A 17454-nucleotide genomic window follows, 5' to 3' on the forward strand; every position below is an offset into this window, starting at 1 on the left:
TCGCGGCATGTATTTGTCTGCAAGAAAGTGAGCAGCATGGCTCGCGTTTCAACTTCAAACTGATTTGACGGTGAGACTCAATGACCTCCATACATGCTTTTAACTCCCAAGCAAACGTTTCATTTTCCTGCTTGCCTTTACAATCCATGTCACAATGACGTGGCATGGAATCAAATGATTTTTATTTATTTTATTGAAGGATTAATTGATAGAAACTGAAATTGTGTCATTACTGAAAATGACCATGTTAGATGTAGGTAGACATGTTTGAACCACATTTTAAGAAGTTTCAAAGAAATTTGAATTTCCTACTCTTTTTTTTTTTTTGGGCCAAATTGAATTTCCTACTCTTGATCAGCAGTTGAATGATCAAAGTCCTCCACTTTTGAGTCCTTATTATAAAAAAAATATTTTCTAAAAATTAGTCAAATTGGAATAGTTTAATTCATTAGCATCATTTTAGTTTTTATTTAACAAATTTTGTTTACCGGCATACTTTTGAAGATTAATAGTTTTAATATGACGAGTTTTTTTAAATAATTCTTAAAGATGAACCTAAGAGATAAATGGTTTTCATTAACGAACTACATTGTGTGGTAGCCAAAATGATGTTTCCTGCACCACCGAGAGCAGCACCCGAGCCCCACCCCTAACCCCCTCTTCTCTCTTTTTTTATCTCTTCCCTCCCTTTATCTCTCTGCTCTCTCCTTTGTTCGACATTGGTCTGCCAAAAATTTGAGTTTCCTTCGACAATCACCCACCAAACATCCATGACCCAATCGACAGGTAGTCATCGAACATCCACGATCCATTCGGCATGTAGTCGTCGAACCAGCTGCGATTTTTTTTGTTGGTAGTGGTGCTTTGATGTGGTTGCAGCAGGTAGAGGCGCAGTGTCGCAGGCGGGCTCGGAGAAGAAGGGTGACACTAGACTTGTTGTGCTCGGCGATGGGGAAGCTAGTTCGAGGCGATGTGCTCAGCCATTGGTGTTGCAAGCGAGACGAAGGAGGGTGTGCAACTCAACTTTTTCACAGACAGAGACAGAGAAAGGGAGAGAGGAGAGAGGGAAGGAAAGAGCAGAGAGGGAGGTGGTCCGGGTGAGGGAGGGGAAGGGGCTAGGTGTGTGTGTTTTTTTTTTGGTCTGTTGATGAGGGTGTGCAAAGAGAGAAAATGAAGTTGGACTTTGGGTGAGGGAAGGAAAGAAGGTTCTTTTCCCTTTGATTTTTTTTTTTTTGATATGTTGATGTCCACATTTCACATTTAAGTGTATGTAGTAGTGTTCAGACTATTTTGGCCTGGAATAGTGTTAAGTCTCAAAGTGTAGTTTACTTTATTTTAGTGTACTATTAGCACTACTCAAATAACTTCTTAAACTTTAAAATAAATAGGGTTTTTTAAATGTAAGTGACTAACCACTAAATTTATTACTTAAAAGGACAGTCACTTGTGTTATTACATTCTAGGAGAAAAAGCATAATGCTCGGCTGTGGGGGAAAATATTTCACGGCCCAAATCTAAATATATGTCCCAATTAATCAAACGAACTCATTTAGAGCTAAGCTTGTTATTGAAAATCCAATTAAGTTTAGGTTTGAGGTAAAGTCCATCCTCTTGGTAAGCCCAAGTGTGGTTTGACCACGTGGTTGAATGAAATACAAATGTGGACGTGAGAGGCAAGTTACTTTGCGTGAACATCGGAATGGAAAACGCGTGGGAGAGAGTTACTTGTGCATTACGCCGTAAGTTTTATCCTCAAAAAATTGTGATTATAAATATGAAAATACAATCATTTGAAAAGGTAAACAATCTACTCATCTTGAATATTCAGTGACTAAGACAAACACTGACTTGAGCGTCATAGTATCTTTTACAGATACCCACAGTTCAAAAAAAATTCAAAACAAGACCTAATGACAAGCACAAGCACACTCAACGATCCAGAGTTCGATTCTAAGGTCCATCTCACCTGTAGGCCAAATTACGGCAAATGCATCTGCAACACAATTGTAAGCTACAGTTACACTATTCATACTCAATAAGAAAAACAAACTTTAAATATTAAACTAATAAATCCCCTAAAACATACTTACACACTATAAAAAACCTAATTAAATCCACAAATATTAAATTCAAGTAGAAAAATAAAGAAAAAATCAAAAAATCAATTAGCTTGCCAAGCATTGGTATCTATGCCGAGTGCTCGACAGTCTAGGATCCACTAATGCACGTGCCTAACATGCGTCAAAAATATCCTTTTTTTTTTTTGGCCAAGGCGTCAAAAATATCCTTATTGTTACGTTATCCTGTATTTTTGAGTAACAAATCAAACTTTCATTTTTTTGAGTAATTTCAAGAGTTTTTAAGCCTTTGAAAGTAATAGATCTGTTTTAATTTCCTCATACACATGATATAATTTTTACGTTCTTATTTACAATAAAATATTTTGCAGTCTAGGTACCAATATTTTCCCTGATCCTACAACAGAATAAAAAAATGTCCTTAATTTCACATTTACAGATGTAACTGGTATTACTCACCATCTGCTTCAAACTCACATCCCTTGGGCACAAACTTAGAGCACCCAACAAGGAAAATGAAAAAGATGAACCCATTACACCTACCCGAGAAAGCAAAAAAAAAAAACTATGAAACTATAAACTATTACATATACAAAAAAATTCTCTTATAAGCATGAGAAGGGTGAGCCGTTGGATTGCAAAATTCTTATTTTATTTAAATTAAAATCTTGCCATTTCTTATTTTATTTAAATTAAAATCTTGCAATCCAATGGCTCACCTTTCTCGTACTTATGTATGCTCACTTTTCATATACTTGAGATTTCCTCTACACATACATGAGGCCACTTTACCAGCGCATGTTTATGTGCCATTACTTAGAACCTTTGGTTGTGTCAACTCCATCAATGACATCCAAGAGTTTGATCCGGTCGATATCAAAGTCAATGGGCCTGGAGAACAGACTTATGGGAAATGGATCTTTCCTGGTTTTAATTGTCAGGGAGTCTCTGCTACTCTTACTCAGCCTATGGTGTTTGCTTAACCTGATCTTTCCTGTGTCATAATGCTGACTCTTACTCGTTCCAAGCCTCAAGTTGTTTTTACTAATATCCTGAAGCATCTCTTGATCTTCAATCGTCAAAATAGGAGATGAACAGTTGGGCTTTTTCATCAGGTTTATTTTCTGGTTTGGGGTAGACGAAGGCATGCCACCTTCACCAGCCCCCACCTGGCTGATCAGATGATGGAGCCAAACTACAAGTTTCAAGATACAAGCTTCAGTTTCTTCCTTATCCGCATGGTGTAGCGTCTCAATCCTCAGAATGGCAGTCTGGCCAGGATGTTTCCAGCATCCCTCAAGCCTGAAAGTTCAATATTTAGAAAAGCCAAAGGCACCAAAAAAAAAAAAAGAAAAAAAAAGAAAAAAAGGAAAAGCTAAAACATATATTAGGGGAGAAATGCACAAGTGCAAGCTGATAACTAGCCCTGCATTTGCCCACTCTCCAACCCAACCAAAGCCATGAAGAGCTCTAAATTGACCAAATTGAAGCAATCATGATCAGTAGAGTTAAAAGAAAACAATAATATGTTTCAAACAATGAAATTGCCACAGAAATATGAAAGGAGAGAAAATAGCCACTTAAGAATTCATAAACAGGGTCCACAACACAGGAAGGGTATGCCAGCAGTAGTTTTATGTTAAAGGAAAAATAGGTTAGCAATTGTTTTAGCCTTCCATTTCATTTGCACATACAATGATAAAAATTTCCTACTGCGGAGGGAATTAAGTTTATCTTTAATGATGAAAATTTCCTACTGCGGAGGGAATTAAGTTTATCTTTTTAAAGGGTTATCAGATTTTGTTAAGCCCAACTAAATAAATAATCTATGTAAGGTCTAGCAGTTTTACTTGGTTGTGTTACTGCAAATGGGAACAAGCCACTCCAAAGTTTTCTCCATTTCAGCTTTGACTTGAGGGGTCGTGAGCTGCAAGAAAACCATTTGTAGAGGTAAATTTCAAGAGAAATTACTAGAAGGAGATCATTTTGGAATAGCAGTGCAACAATTAAGAATGTGTAACACTTTCAATAGTTATAAATTTTCTAACTATATATATATATATATATATAAAGAAATACCTGAACTAACTGTAATTTTGAGCGCAACTTTGACTTTACACTGCATGGCAGCCCTTGATACAAACTATCTCTCATCTTTTGAGGCACCGGACTTGATCGAGACACCTGGTTACATTCAAAAAATAAATCAGAACAAGGTCATGATCTACAAGATTCAATAATGAGCATTCCTCAAATCCTTTCTAATCTTCTCACTCAATCGAAACGTGACCTCTGACTTGAAAGTGAAAAAGATTCTTCAAAAATAATATGAAAATCATCTAATTTCCCAGATTAAAACCCCAATGAGCAATCTGGACCTTCCATTCTTCTACAAACTACGGTGAAATAAAGAAAAATAATACACCTGCATTTGTACAACGTGTTGAGCAAAATATTTCTCATATATATCAATGGTCAACAAGAACCATCCAACCTGGTCCCATTAGCAAACCAAAGAAATGAAGACATTCGGTAATGTTCAAAATCAAATGTAAAGGGATCCCTCGTGGTGCCCATTCTATGTTATATTATCCGAACCGTCTTTTCTGTAAGTCTCTATTAAAAAAATTAGAAAAATTGAAAACCATTAAGATATATAATTTTGATCAAATAAATTGACGAACATAATATCTTCGACAAACACTTGAAATGATGACTATTTAATCAAACATTTAGATAGTTTCCGATTTATCTAATTTTAAGCAAACTTGATCCTTGAAATGAGACTTAAGAAATAGACGACTTTGATCGTCAAATTATAATGTGGAATGGGTCCCCACAAGAGATCCCTTATACCCTTAAATGAGGGATCCCACATTAGAAGGGATCCCACACATTGTGATGAAATGCTTAAAATGGATAATGTGGGATTTTATATTCTCAAGATATGCCCACTAAGGGTGACTGGTTTGAGCCAAACGCATGAATCAATAATAGTAGGTGACATGGAGCATGTACAGGGCCTAGCACATGAATGAATTTTATGCTCTATACTATGTTAAAATTGTAGAATCCAACTCAAAACCAATTGGAAATTAGTGGAGAGACTCATGATTTTATACATTGGAAAGCAAGGCATAAAATGCCCCGTATAAGATTTTATATTCTCAATAGAATCTAACATGGAAGTTGTTTGTATTATCTTTAATTATCTTAAGGCTGCCTGGGGAAGGGTATATTGATTTTTACACATGATCACATGAGCATGGAGCTTATATCGGTGCACACATGGCTAGATCAGTAACTAATAGGAAAATTACCTTTGGGTACCTTTCTTTGGTTGTAGGAAACTTGGTGGCTTGGAGTAAGAAACAATTGGTAAAGGCCAGGTGAGGCAAAATTTTGACTTTTGAGCTACAAGTACAACTCATGGTGTTTGTGAGTTGCTTTGGCTTCAGTCTTTGTTACACAAGTTAAAATGCAATTTGATAGTCCTATGAGGGTATATTTTGACAACAAAGAGAACTAAATAACCCAATGCAACATGACAGGACCAAGAACATTCAGGTTGACAGACTTTTAAAGAGAGACTGGATTTTGGCTTCATCTGCGATCCTCTTGTAAATATTGAAGAGCAACTAACAGATGTCTTAACTAAAGGAGTCGTGAGCACTATGTTTCATAATATCCTAAGCAAGTTGGGCATGTGTGATATCTATGCACCAATTTGAAGGGGAGTGTTAAATTGCAGTCCTTTATTATTTATAGTTTATGTTTTATTTCTTTTTTAAAGAATAACTTATGTTTTATTGTTGGTGGATATTATTATATCTTGTGCTTTTTTTTAATAAATATATAAGGAAATTGCACTATTGGTCCATTTATTATTTACTTAATTACATATTGGTCCACGATCTTTTTTTTGTTCCATATTGGTCTACTAATTTTGTGATGTGTTTCATTGTGGTCCAAACCGTCAAATTAACATAAACAACCGCCTATTTTAGTCATGTGCCGCACACGTGGGGGTGCTGTTGTGGACCAATATAGAACTAAGTGAAGAATTAGTGGACCACAACAGTGCCTCATGTGAGCAGAACATTACTAAAATATACGGCCGTTTGTGCTAATTTGACAGTTTGGACCACAATTGGAAACGTCACAAAGTTAGTGGACCAATATGGAATGAAAAAAAGATTGTGAACCAATATAAAACTTTATAAAGAAAAAGTGGACCAATGGTGCAATTTCCTCTAAATATATAAATACTACCAAGGGAGAGAATACACACAATTTTCTCAAAAGTTTTCTTTCTCCTCTCTATTCACAAAACTAAATCTAATTTGTGTATTTCAACTTTGTCTTTTACAGTCTTGGGAGCTCTAAAAAAACATTTACTGCAAGCTATGCTGATTTCCATATCCACTCTTTTAAAAGACTAATAGCAGAATAAATTGTAGAGAAGATATAAGTTTATAGAACATGAGAAACGAAAACCATTATAACAAAGGTAAAGAAACTTTTAAATAGCGGACGAATCATAGACTTACAAGTGTGTTCATCTGTGTAATTATACTCGCATAATGCACTGAAAGACCAGCAGACCCCAATTTTTTATGGTTCCTCTGAGAACTGTTCATTTGTTCATCATCATCTGCAGGGGGGGAGACATCATAAACTTTAATTCACTCATGAAAACCTTGTACTTAAAACATCTAAATTTGTTATCTTTTGTTTAAAGTCAGAGAGAGCAGAAGGAGAGATGAACAATATGATTTGTAGAATCTAAATGGAAAATAAGATATGCTAATAAATAACTTCCTTTTAGAAGGAAAAGAGCATTATCCTATCTAATTCTTCTAGATTCCATTGCAGCCAGATTCTCAATATAACATAAATGACAGTAATAAGAGGATGAAAGGATAAACAAGGCAGGGATTCCAGTGATCATAATTAGATATTTCATTAAATATTTGAATGCATACCAGCACTGCCAAAACCTTCATGAATCTTTAAGTGTAATAATTGTACAATGTCTACAAGCTTCTGCACAACCTGGAAACACAAGATTTTAGAAAGGGTTTCGGGAATAATACTTCAAGGATCAATTGATTGGGAAAAGATAAAAAGACTGACTTTCACCCCAATAATTATGGAGCAAATACATAATGGATGATAGTGTCAGGAAACAATGAAACAATAAAGGTTGATCAGCAATATTCCTAAGCATTAAATTCTACATAATGCTTCCTGTATGTTCCTAGAAGAGATACATTAAGAAAACAGACTTGCTACCTCTTCAATAGTCTTTGACCAGAGTGATTTTTTCTTTAAACTGTTTACACGCTTCCTTTGATTCCTTACATCTGCTCTTAAAATTGCAAGGCTGTCTGCTACATGTAAAGAAATTATGTAAACCATATAATGCAAAAGTTCTGATTGTCGTTATAACAACAAAGATAAATAAAAAAAGGAATAAATTCAATTTAGGCACATAACTATATAAGTTATTTCAACGGGGTCCATGAATTTTAAAATATTTCAAATATACACCTGATCTATTATCTAAATTGAAAAATGAATTTCTGTCCATTGATTCGTTGAGAGATCAGTTAAATGACAACTTGATTTTTGCTGACCGGGATTATTTGGCGACGTGGTGCTATCTTAGCAAACATTTCCCGCCAAATGAGCGACACGGGCCCACAATTTAATAATAATAGAGAGAGAGAGTTTGTGGGCCTGTGTCAGGGATTAGGTAAACCCGTGTCGCTCATTTCCCGCCAAATGAGCGACACAGGTCCACCTAACCCCTGACACGGGTCCACAAACTCATCATGGATTAGGTAAACCCGTGTCGCTCATTTCCCGCCAAATGAGCGACACAGGTCCACCTAACCCCTGACACGGGTCCACAAACTCATCATCTCTTTCTCGCTCATTGAACACAAGTGAGAGATTTATATTCGAATTTGGGAGAAAACATGATGTTTTTTGGAGACTAAATGGTCAGGAGAGCGTTCGACGAGCGGGAAAGAGGTGATGGGTGTGTGGGCCCGTGTCAAGTGGACACGTGTTGCTCATTTGGCAGGAAATGTATGCTGAATTGGTGTCACCTCACCAATTAATCCCCGTTAACAAAAGCCAAGCTGACATTTAACTGATCTCTCAATAAATTGATGGACGAAATTTCATTTGCAATTTAGATAATAAATCAGGTGTATATTTGAAATATTTGAAAGTTCGTGAATCATGTTGAAATAACATATATAGTTATGTGTCTAAATTGAATTTATGCCATAAAAAAAATAAAAATAAACTACAAAAGATGTTATCATTCATGAGAATAAATGTATAATTCAGAACTAGGAAGGACTCAGATCATATATTTACAAAGGCCCGTGTTCTGGACTCAAGCAGCGCTGACAACAGAAATTAGAGGCAATATGGTGGCTTAGTAAAATAATAGAAAAATACTCATCGTCTACACACACACACACATATGTCAATATCAATCGACATTCACAGAACTTGTAATACTGAAATGATGGGCTGAGAGTTGTGAAGCCTGAGACGACCTGAACCATTTAAATATCAAACATGCTTGAACATTAAAAAGGGCCAGTTCAATAATTTGATAATATATTGCAAGAATTTCCAACTTGATACATTATCAGTGATTTCCAATCTCTCATAAACCTATCATCATCTTGAGAAACAGTAAACACCAGATGTGATACAAATTAGAAACAATTTTTCTTTTTGTAACTACAAGGCTATAATATGTGAGTAAAATAAAATTTTGTCAAAAACCAAGCCGTAGATTACCTATTCTAGCAGAATTTGAACTATCTTCTTTAAGTATATGCAGATAATCTTGTTCCAATCTGTCCAACAAATGCAACTCATGACATAATTCCTGAAACCAAGAAACAAATTCGTCTTTCCTTCAGTAAAGTTTCAAGGAACAATACATGTCTAGCATTAAGTATGCTGTTAACTATTCTCTCATCAACATCATGCCTCTTCTCTATACTTAAAATGAGAGAGAGAGAGGCAGCCAAAAAACTTGTTATATAGGTCAGACTTATTATTTGTGGTCAAAGATAAAAAACTTGTTCCCTAAAAATTACATTGCCTTTGTCTTTCCCCCTTAGTTCACAAGCCTTCAACTAATTAATGGTCAAACCATTTATCAACAACTTATAAGGCACACTAGATTGATCCCAAAAATGTCTACAACAAAATTAGGTAGGTCGCTAGCATAGTTCCCCCACCTATAACTTTTGTGTTTACTTGAATATTGGAGGAATCCCTATTAAAGTTTCTTTCTAGTCAATGATTTAACCATATTATTTATTATCTCATTAGATTCATGGCAAGAGTGTTGTGCAATAGCACAACAGTTCTTGGTTTAAAATCTTACATGGCAAGGTATCCCTTCTATTGTTGACTTATGGCTTCTTAGTATATCCATCCAACATTTAAAAATCATGAAATATATAAACCAAAACAATTTACCATATATATAATATATTAAAACAAAAAATCTCAAAACAAAAAAATAAAAACAAATTATAGAAAAGTTCACATAATTATCAATCAAACTTCAAATAACTGAACTCTTTTAGCATAGAATGTGTACTTTTGTACCCAGAGCTGCATGTGGTTGAAGGTGTTTTGTTTCGTGGTAAAGTATGGGCATAAGAGTTTTCAAAAAAAAAAAAAGCACTGTTGTACCTCACTGCAATCCCTCTTAAGTCTTAACACACACTGGGCTGACATAAATGATGGGCATGCATGTGGGAGTGTTCTCAAGCCTTTTTTTAATCTCATAAGAGTTTAAGCAGAGGCTACAGTTACTTCTAAATTCTTAAATTATTCTTTTTGTTTTCTCCTCTCTTTTATTTTCTTTTTTATTATATCACATTTTTATTAATTATATACTACTAATCTATTTAGGTTCTATGAGCTAGCCCAATCCCACCTCACACTTTACGGCTTGACCAAGGTCCAGGCCAATCATTTACAACAGTCCTCAATTACCATTTAACTATAAATATCTATTCAGTTTACCTTCTAACTAGGTGTTTATTGTCAAAATTTATAAAACCAATAAATATTCGGCATGCTATGCAAAGTTAACATGTAATGAATCAAGATGAACCTTTATCAAATAATAATATAATAGCTGGAAAAAGATAGCAGCGACAAACCTGTGTATTTCTAAATTGAATGCATAAAACAAAGCGCTAAAGGAAAACATCAGATAAGTAACAAAATAATGGGGCTTGTTAAATGACATAAGTGAAGCACCACATGTTTGAATACATAACAAAGTCATTCCTCTATTTCTCACTCATTCCTTTCTCATAGTATGCATACAAATAAGATTTGGCGAGACACATAATGACATTGGTTCACACATAGCTAGCATTTTTATTAACAGCAGTACTATTGAAAATTACTTCTTAGAGATGGGTTTGTGCAATTGAATATAATGGAACAAGATGGATGGAATGCACTTCCAAGAGTCCATCACACAACAAATCTGACTATATTGGTAATCACACAACAAATCTTACTATAGGTATTAATCCAGGGAAAGCTGTTAAGTGTGAAAATGAGATAATGAATGTGTTCTATATCCAAACTGTTACAAATAAAATGCAATGTCAAGTAGCAATATCAGTAACAAAAGATAAAATGTGATGTGCATACATACATCTTGCACATCATGAGAAAAGAATAAAGAATTGTGTTCTCATATTGTTTTATTTAAGCGTGGCTCCAACTGTGATAATCAGATATAGGATTTCAGAGCTAAACCATTAACAGATACAACTGTAATTAAGAAAGCAGCATTTTCAATACAACAGTAATGTTTAAATACTCACTGCTGTTGAGTGAACTAAAGTCATCAATTGTGCCATCACCATCACCATCACCGTCTCTGCTTGCTTCTTCAAATGCTTTTTCTGTGTATGTTTTGAACAAATCCTAATATATTACAAAATTGCAGATTAAACATATGAGAATCTCACTTAAAGTGATTTACATAACCAAGAAAATAGAGTCACAAGATTCCATTAGTATTACTTCATAAAATAGCGATCCAAATTGTGCCACATCGGATCTATAGAAAGATTTCCAAAACGTACAACATCTCTGAAAAGAGTTTGCAGTTCTTCTCTGCCCAAATTTGGACAACAGAACATCATTATTTCATTAATGCAAAAGACATTTAAAAATATAACCAGAACATTAATGGGGATAATAAAGAAAAAGAAATACTCTTATTCCATAAACAAATAATAAAGAAGTGATATCTGATTAACCACCTCTTGTCAGCACCAGCAATTCTCAGGAGCTCATCCATATCTCTAGATATTAAAGTTTGCACCCCTTTTGATGGTAGCACCACCTCCTTTAAATGTCTGATGTTATCCTCTGAAAGGGATTGCATTAGATTTGCACTTTTGACAATTGTGTTAGCAACTTCAAATGCCAAAATTGAAATTCTACTCTCTTTCATCAGCATCCCTGAGGTGAAACCAATGGAGTTCAAATTTGTCATGCTACTACCAAGCCTGTCCAAAAATGCTATAGCCTTCCCAAGACCAGTGGTGCCAGCTTTGCCCAAAAGTGAGCTCACTTCTGAAACCTATAATACAAAAACTACTTATTTGGTCAACTCAACAACTTATCGGTAATATTTGCAATATTTATATCAAAACCAAAGATTTTATTCTACATTTATAATGAACAGCCAAAAGAACACACTAAAGTGCACAATTTATGAGCTGAAATCAAAGCAACGACAGGATAAATACTAGTGAACTAAGCTGTAAATTGCCAGCTTGTGTTTGAATCAATCTTCTTCTCTTTCTTCTCTGCCTTTATCTTGGACTTTGGCTTCCAAAGAATCTTGAATGATCAGGAAGCAGGGAAGCTAGCTGATTTATAAGTCATCCTAGAAAATATGGTGTTGGTCCCTTCTAGGAAGGATAGAAGAATTTGGGAATTGGAGCCATCGGGGAGTCTTGCAAGTACCATTCACAGAAGTTATTGGAAGACTCTTCTCTTTCTTTTTTTAATCCCTCTCAAGAAATTTGAAAGGCTAAAGTACTACCTAAGGTACGGATTTTAGCTTGGGTTATTGCTCATGGGAAAGTGAATACATGTGACAAACGAGGCGACGTGCTTAATGGTGTGTAATGTGCAGAAGAGATGCAGAATGTTTGAACCATCTAATTCTCCATTGTCCTGTTGTATATTCCTTGTGGATAAGGCTAATTCCAGATTCTAGTGACAAATTATTAAGTGCAAAGTTAAAGTTTTTTGGAGGAAGAAAAAGGGGTTTGGTACTAGGGAGATGTGATGTGTTAGCAATTCTTTGGGTGGTGTGAATGGAGAGAAATAGAATAATTTTTGAAGGTGCAAGGAGGGAAGGAGGTGGATCATTTGTGGGATAGAGTTCGTTTCTAGAATCCTTGTGGGCTTCAGTTTCCTCCAAGTTTACGGGCTAGTCTTTTCATTCTATTCTTTCAACTGGAATTCTGTTGCCATGTAATTCTGTTTTGGTTTTTGCTTTGATTGTTGTTGGTTAGTTCTTCTGATTGGAATGTTGTTGCTTTTTAGTTAAAGTAGATGTTGATTAAAAGGATGATCAGGGGACCTTGTCCCCTGCGTTGTATTTTTTCACCTTTTAATTAATGAAAATTGTGTTTTTTTTTTAATTAAAAAAACAAAAACAAAAACAAACCACTTAGGTTGGAGCAACATCTTTCAATGGACCATCTACCTATCAAAATGAATAATGTTTACCAAAATGAACTTAAACATAGACATTATGAAAACATCTGAGTTAGCTACTAGATTTGGAAGTTGATTCAACAAAATTGGCTACCTGATATCAATTTTTTTTTCAAACAGATATTTAGAACTTGTTATCCAAGTTCAAGTTTGAGACGAAACAACAAAACTTTCTCCCACTCCAGCTTACAAATAACAAATTTCGCCCAGAATTTTACAAATAACAAAAATTTCTCCCACTCCAGTTTACAAAAATAAAAATAAAATTTACATTTAAAGTCCCACAAAGGAATGTTCACTCCGTTTATGTTTTCAAAGTTTTCATAATTTAGGCACAACAAAAGAAAATGGCATAGTGGTAAGAGTTTCTTCATACTTTTCAATGCTCCCTTCATGGAGAAACAAATATTTTAATTAAGATTCTTCATATGACAATTTTGACTTTGACTGTCCAAGGGTTAGGTTAGAACAATTTTGGTTAACAATTAAATTATTTGCATTCTTTCTGCATCATTGAATCATATTTAAACTTTTTGGACTAATGGTATTTTCATTTTTGAAGTTACTTCTGGAAACAAAAACTGAACTTGGTTTACACAAAGGTTTTCTGAAGAGCTTAAGTAAAGTTGAAGTCTAAGCTTGGTTCGAAAGTTGGAGTCTCTGCAACTTTAAAACCAAGCATATTGGAATAAGTATAATAGGTTTTATAGGTTGATAAAGAACAACTTGCAGTAGGCTTAGTGTTTTATCTTGGTTTATGATTTAAATTTTAATTAAGTTTGGAACTCTTAGCCTTGAGTACGGTTGGCAAGCAAACCCTAGTGGCTTAGGGCTTTCCTCGTCTTTCTCTTAGAACATTCTCCATTATTTGATTATCAAGATACAAAATCACAGAAGAAAATCAAGCTATTAGTCTTGTTTGCTTAAGGCCTATAGTAGAAAATTGAGGAATTATTCAATGAATAACTAACTCACTATGTCGTGGAAGCTTTTAAGTGAATTTTTCATAAGAACATCTATCCCCGGTCTGGTAAGACAAATGAATACCATTTTGCATTTTGGGAGCAGACAGTGAAAACACTTAGAATGTAATTGGTTGGTTATTTTCAAACTGTTCTCCAATAGTTTATATAATAAGGCAGGGGAAGGGTGAAGGTATACACATTCACCAAATTCCAGGTCCATTTGCTTTCATTTCCTAAATATTGTTTTGAGACAAATATTATATTTTCAATTTTCACAAACAACCAAGCCTAGACATTTTCTCGCTAAATGATAAATCGATTGCAAACAAGCCTTAGGACAAGGATGAACTAACAACCCTTCAATCCTCTTTTAAATGGTTTTTATTAAAGTAAAAAGTAGCCTAATTAGAACCACGTGATCTTCGTACACAGGGGGATAAACAGAAACACCAGAAAACTACACCCTAAAATTTAGCTGAATCAAAAGATCCTCAGCAGTGGGACAAGAAGAAGAATTAAAGGACACTAACCAGTCATGAAGGGATGAAGAAGACTTCAGATTAGAGAGGAACTTTCAACGTCTTCAAAAGTCCTAGCGTTTTTTTTCTCCATAATATCACACACAAAGGGATTATATTCCAAACATCACTGGACCAATGTTTCCAAAAACAGTTCTTTTGCAATTTCATAAATGGAAAAGAATGTTAGGATATAGAAGCTAATGAATATCCCCTTCTTTAGTAGGTGATATAATATAGCTCATTTCCTTTGAGCTATTTCATATCACCTACTAAAGTTCATGCACTTGAAAAAACTAAACGACAAAGTGTCTGATGATATTTCCAGCAAACAAGATAGCAGTATAGCACAAGTAACTCCTTTATATAACATGAACAAACTTTATCCCCTCTTTTCAATCATTTCTCCGCCCTCTTCATCTTGAAATTTCAAGTATATCTGTTTCCAGTAGGAAGCTAAAAAATCACTCTGAACCAGTATGTTCAAAACCTACCTACTTCTTATATTTTCTTCTAATTCTGGTTTATAAAGACATATCCAAGTTAATCATTCATCTGAAAGAAATCAGAAATGGTAAGACCTTGATTTCTTATTGGATTTGGCATCACCAAATTCGTTCAAAAGATAGATATTACAGAACTCTCCATGGGAAAGGGTCCCAAGCATAATGAACAAAGAGGCTCATTAACCTAACTTCCTTGAAAGAAGCTCATTAACCTAGCTTCCTTAGCATTGCAATAAAAATACTAAGCGTAAAATAAATTTAAATTCAGGTCTGACTAAGAATATTCATGTAATTTTCAGGATTGCTAGAGTGACATCGTCAACCTAATGGATCCACATTTTGGGCAAAAGGGTTGTCCCAGTGCAATGGTATGTGGTTCCAATTTCTGTCCAAAACAAACACAAAAACAACCACAAAGAATGTGCATCCATTTTTACTTCTTAACACAATAGTATATCAAGTAAGATGGTAACAATTCCAACACTAAAAGGAGGTTGCACTTTACCTTTGCAACAGCAGTCTGCTTAAACGAGCAACCAATCCCGTCATTGATATCACCTGGAATCGGTCCATGTGAAATCTCATTTGTCCATGGAAACCAAAAGGGTACTTGTAATTGCTGGTTGACATCATCAACAGACAGGGATGGAGTTGTTCTTGGGGATAGTCCATCAGAACCATTACTAACATGATGAATATTTAGAGCTATAGTGATATCTTCTACTTTGGGCCTCCTTGTCACCTTGGTTCGAATACCCATTATGTCAATCACCCCAAATCAATGTAGTTGACTTGTTATTCACAATTTTCACACAAAAGCCAAGCAATTGAAGAATTTCCAAGAATTGAAACCGAAATCAGCGGCAATATCAGAAGCTCCCTCTATCATGACACATAATATAGAACCTTGGGTGCTCGTTAGACTACCAAAGTACCCACCAATTCTGATGACTAGGGAAGCTGCAGTCCATAATAGCTCTAAGTTATTAAGCTGTAAACATGAAAGCAGCTGAAACCCATGACTCAGAAATATTCAAATCAAACAAAACATAAAAGAATATAAACTCAAAATTTAAACCCAGTTCCAACAAATTAAAAAAAATGCAAATATAGAAATTAGAAGTGGTGTGTGTATATGAGAGAGGGAGAGAGAGGGAGAAAATTAGAGTAAATGCTGATAATCCAAAGCCAAATTGTCTAAAATACAGTTAAGAAGCTTACTAATTTGAGAGAGATGAAGAAATTTGTAAACACCAAAGATTTGTGGGTTATGAGAAATGGAAGGAGCAGAGAAAAAGACTAAGAAGATTTTTGGGGGATAACATGTTTTTAGCGCGTTTTTGTAATGCAGAAGAATCTTTTATTCTTTTTTAATTCTTCTCCGCAGTTACCAAGTACCGACAAACCTGTGGATAGAGATTATTGATGACAAATAGTCTATTACTTAACAAATAAGGGTAGGCCTAAGCCACGATTGACTAATATTATATATTTCGGTGACTTTCTAGAAAAAAAATTATATGAGGGGCAAAAACAATTTGACTTACAAGATTTAAGAATAAGGTATATTGATTTTAGGTATCAAATTATAATATTTTTTTATCTTAATTACTAAAATATTTATGTCATTTTTACTTTAGGTACTAAATTTCAGTTTAGGTACCAGTTTTAAAAAATATAGTTATATCGAGCTGTAACAGCTAACGGTCATAACTTTTTTATTAATTTGTTATTTTTTTAATATTTGTAAGGCTTAAACTTTAATGGTTATATGACTTTATTCCCCAAGCCTAAATCAAAAGTATTAAACTCTTAAAAATTTTAAATTTTTATAAATTTGAAACAGTCACAGTTCAATCACAACTGTGACTGTTCGACAGTTACAACTATATAACAAACTGATTTGTGATCTAATTCAAAATGTCTTACTCTAGGTTATTACCTAAACTAAAAAAAATTAGTGTTATGCTACCTTATTGAAAAACTATTGATATTTGGTATTTAATCCTAATTTTCTATTAAGAATAAAGTATATATGTAAAAGATAATATTATACCTTATATATGATGATGTAATCATAGACATATTGGAAACCAAATGATACATGTGTTGTCCTAACTTATATTTACAAAAACTAATATTATCCAAAGGGTGGCTATTTGAAATTTGAACCCAATTATTTGGTCTAAATAGTTGTACATTTGATATATATTGTCGGTTAATTCTCTAAACAGTATAAATTTTTTTTGGGTAAGTGGTTTTTTTTTGGGTGTTAATTCACTATAGAATCTTGTTCGCAAAAGATCCTATAGTGAATTTGTATAAGCTTGAAGTTGATGAACCATGTAAAATCAACACCAGTTGTGCGATGCGTGGCCAACATAACAAAGAAATCGTGAACATTAGTCACTATTCAAAATATGGACTCAAAGTTATTTGGATTCGGGTATATATAGATTATGTTATCTTCTCCGAATACTATCGCTTCTTTGACATGTCAACTTGGGGACTATTTTCTGGCATGATAGAGGGTCGTAAACAGCCGTCCTTTGTCATTATAAATAGGGTTTTA

At 34.3% G+C, this 17454-nt stretch overlaps 1 protein-coding gene across 6 annotated transcripts; it reads right to left on the reverse strand.

Annotated features, from left to right (window-relative positions):
- Positions 1–2414: 2414 nt before the first annotated feature.
- LOC147277402 (protein PSK SIMULATOR 1-like) lies at positions 2415–16211 on the reverse strand. 6 transcript variants are annotated; one of them, XM_086255502.1, is made up of 12 exons: positions 16104–16211; positions 15388–15842; positions 11420–11742; positions 11178–11270; positions 10976–11078; positions 8907–8997; positions 7374–7468; positions 7064–7133; positions 6629–6732; positions 4158–4262; positions 3929–4005; positions 2415–3380 (listed from the first exon to the last, which is right to left on the reverse strand). In XM_086255502.1, exons 2-12 carry the CDS (start codon positions 15640–15642, stop codon positions 2891–2893), a joined length of 1806 nt encoding a protein of 601 aa, XP_086111628.1. In that variant the 5' UTR covers positions 15643–15842; positions 16104–16211; the 3' UTR covers positions 2415–2890. The 6 variants fall into 6 exon arrangements, with proteins under 6 accessions (XP_086111628.1, XP_086111625.1, XP_086111626.1 ...); XM_086255499.1 differs by having other exon boundaries at positions 7374–7471; XM_086255500.1 differs by having other exon boundaries at positions 7374–7471; positions 15388–15891; positions 16104–16151.
- Between the last annotated feature and the right edge of the window lie 1243 nt (positions 16212–17454).

Source organism: Dryas octopetala, chromosome 8 (genome assembly GCF_963921425.1).
Source record: "Dryas octopetala chromosome 8, drDryOcto1.1, whole genome shotgun sequence".
Taxonomy (NCBI): Eukaryota; Viridiplantae; Streptophyta; class Magnoliopsida; order Rosales; family Rosaceae; genus Dryas; species Dryas octopetala.

What these genes read in the sequence shown, in the direction of transcription:
- LOC147277402 (XM_086255499.1), bottom strand. Translation starts at nt 15,642, where the DNA reads ATGGGTATTCGAACCAAGGTGACAAGGAGGCCCAAAGTAGAAGATATC. An exon ending in CTTTAGTTCACTCAACAGCA is followed by an intron (nt 8,998 to 10,975) that starts GTGAGTATTTAA and finishes TCTTGGTTTCAG; the next exon opens with GAATTATGTCATGAGTTGCA. An exon ending in ATTTGCAGTAACACAACCAA is followed by an intron (nt 3,381 to 3,928) that starts GTAAAACTGCTA and finishes TTGAACTTTCAG; the next exon opens with GCTTGAGGGATGCTGGAAAC.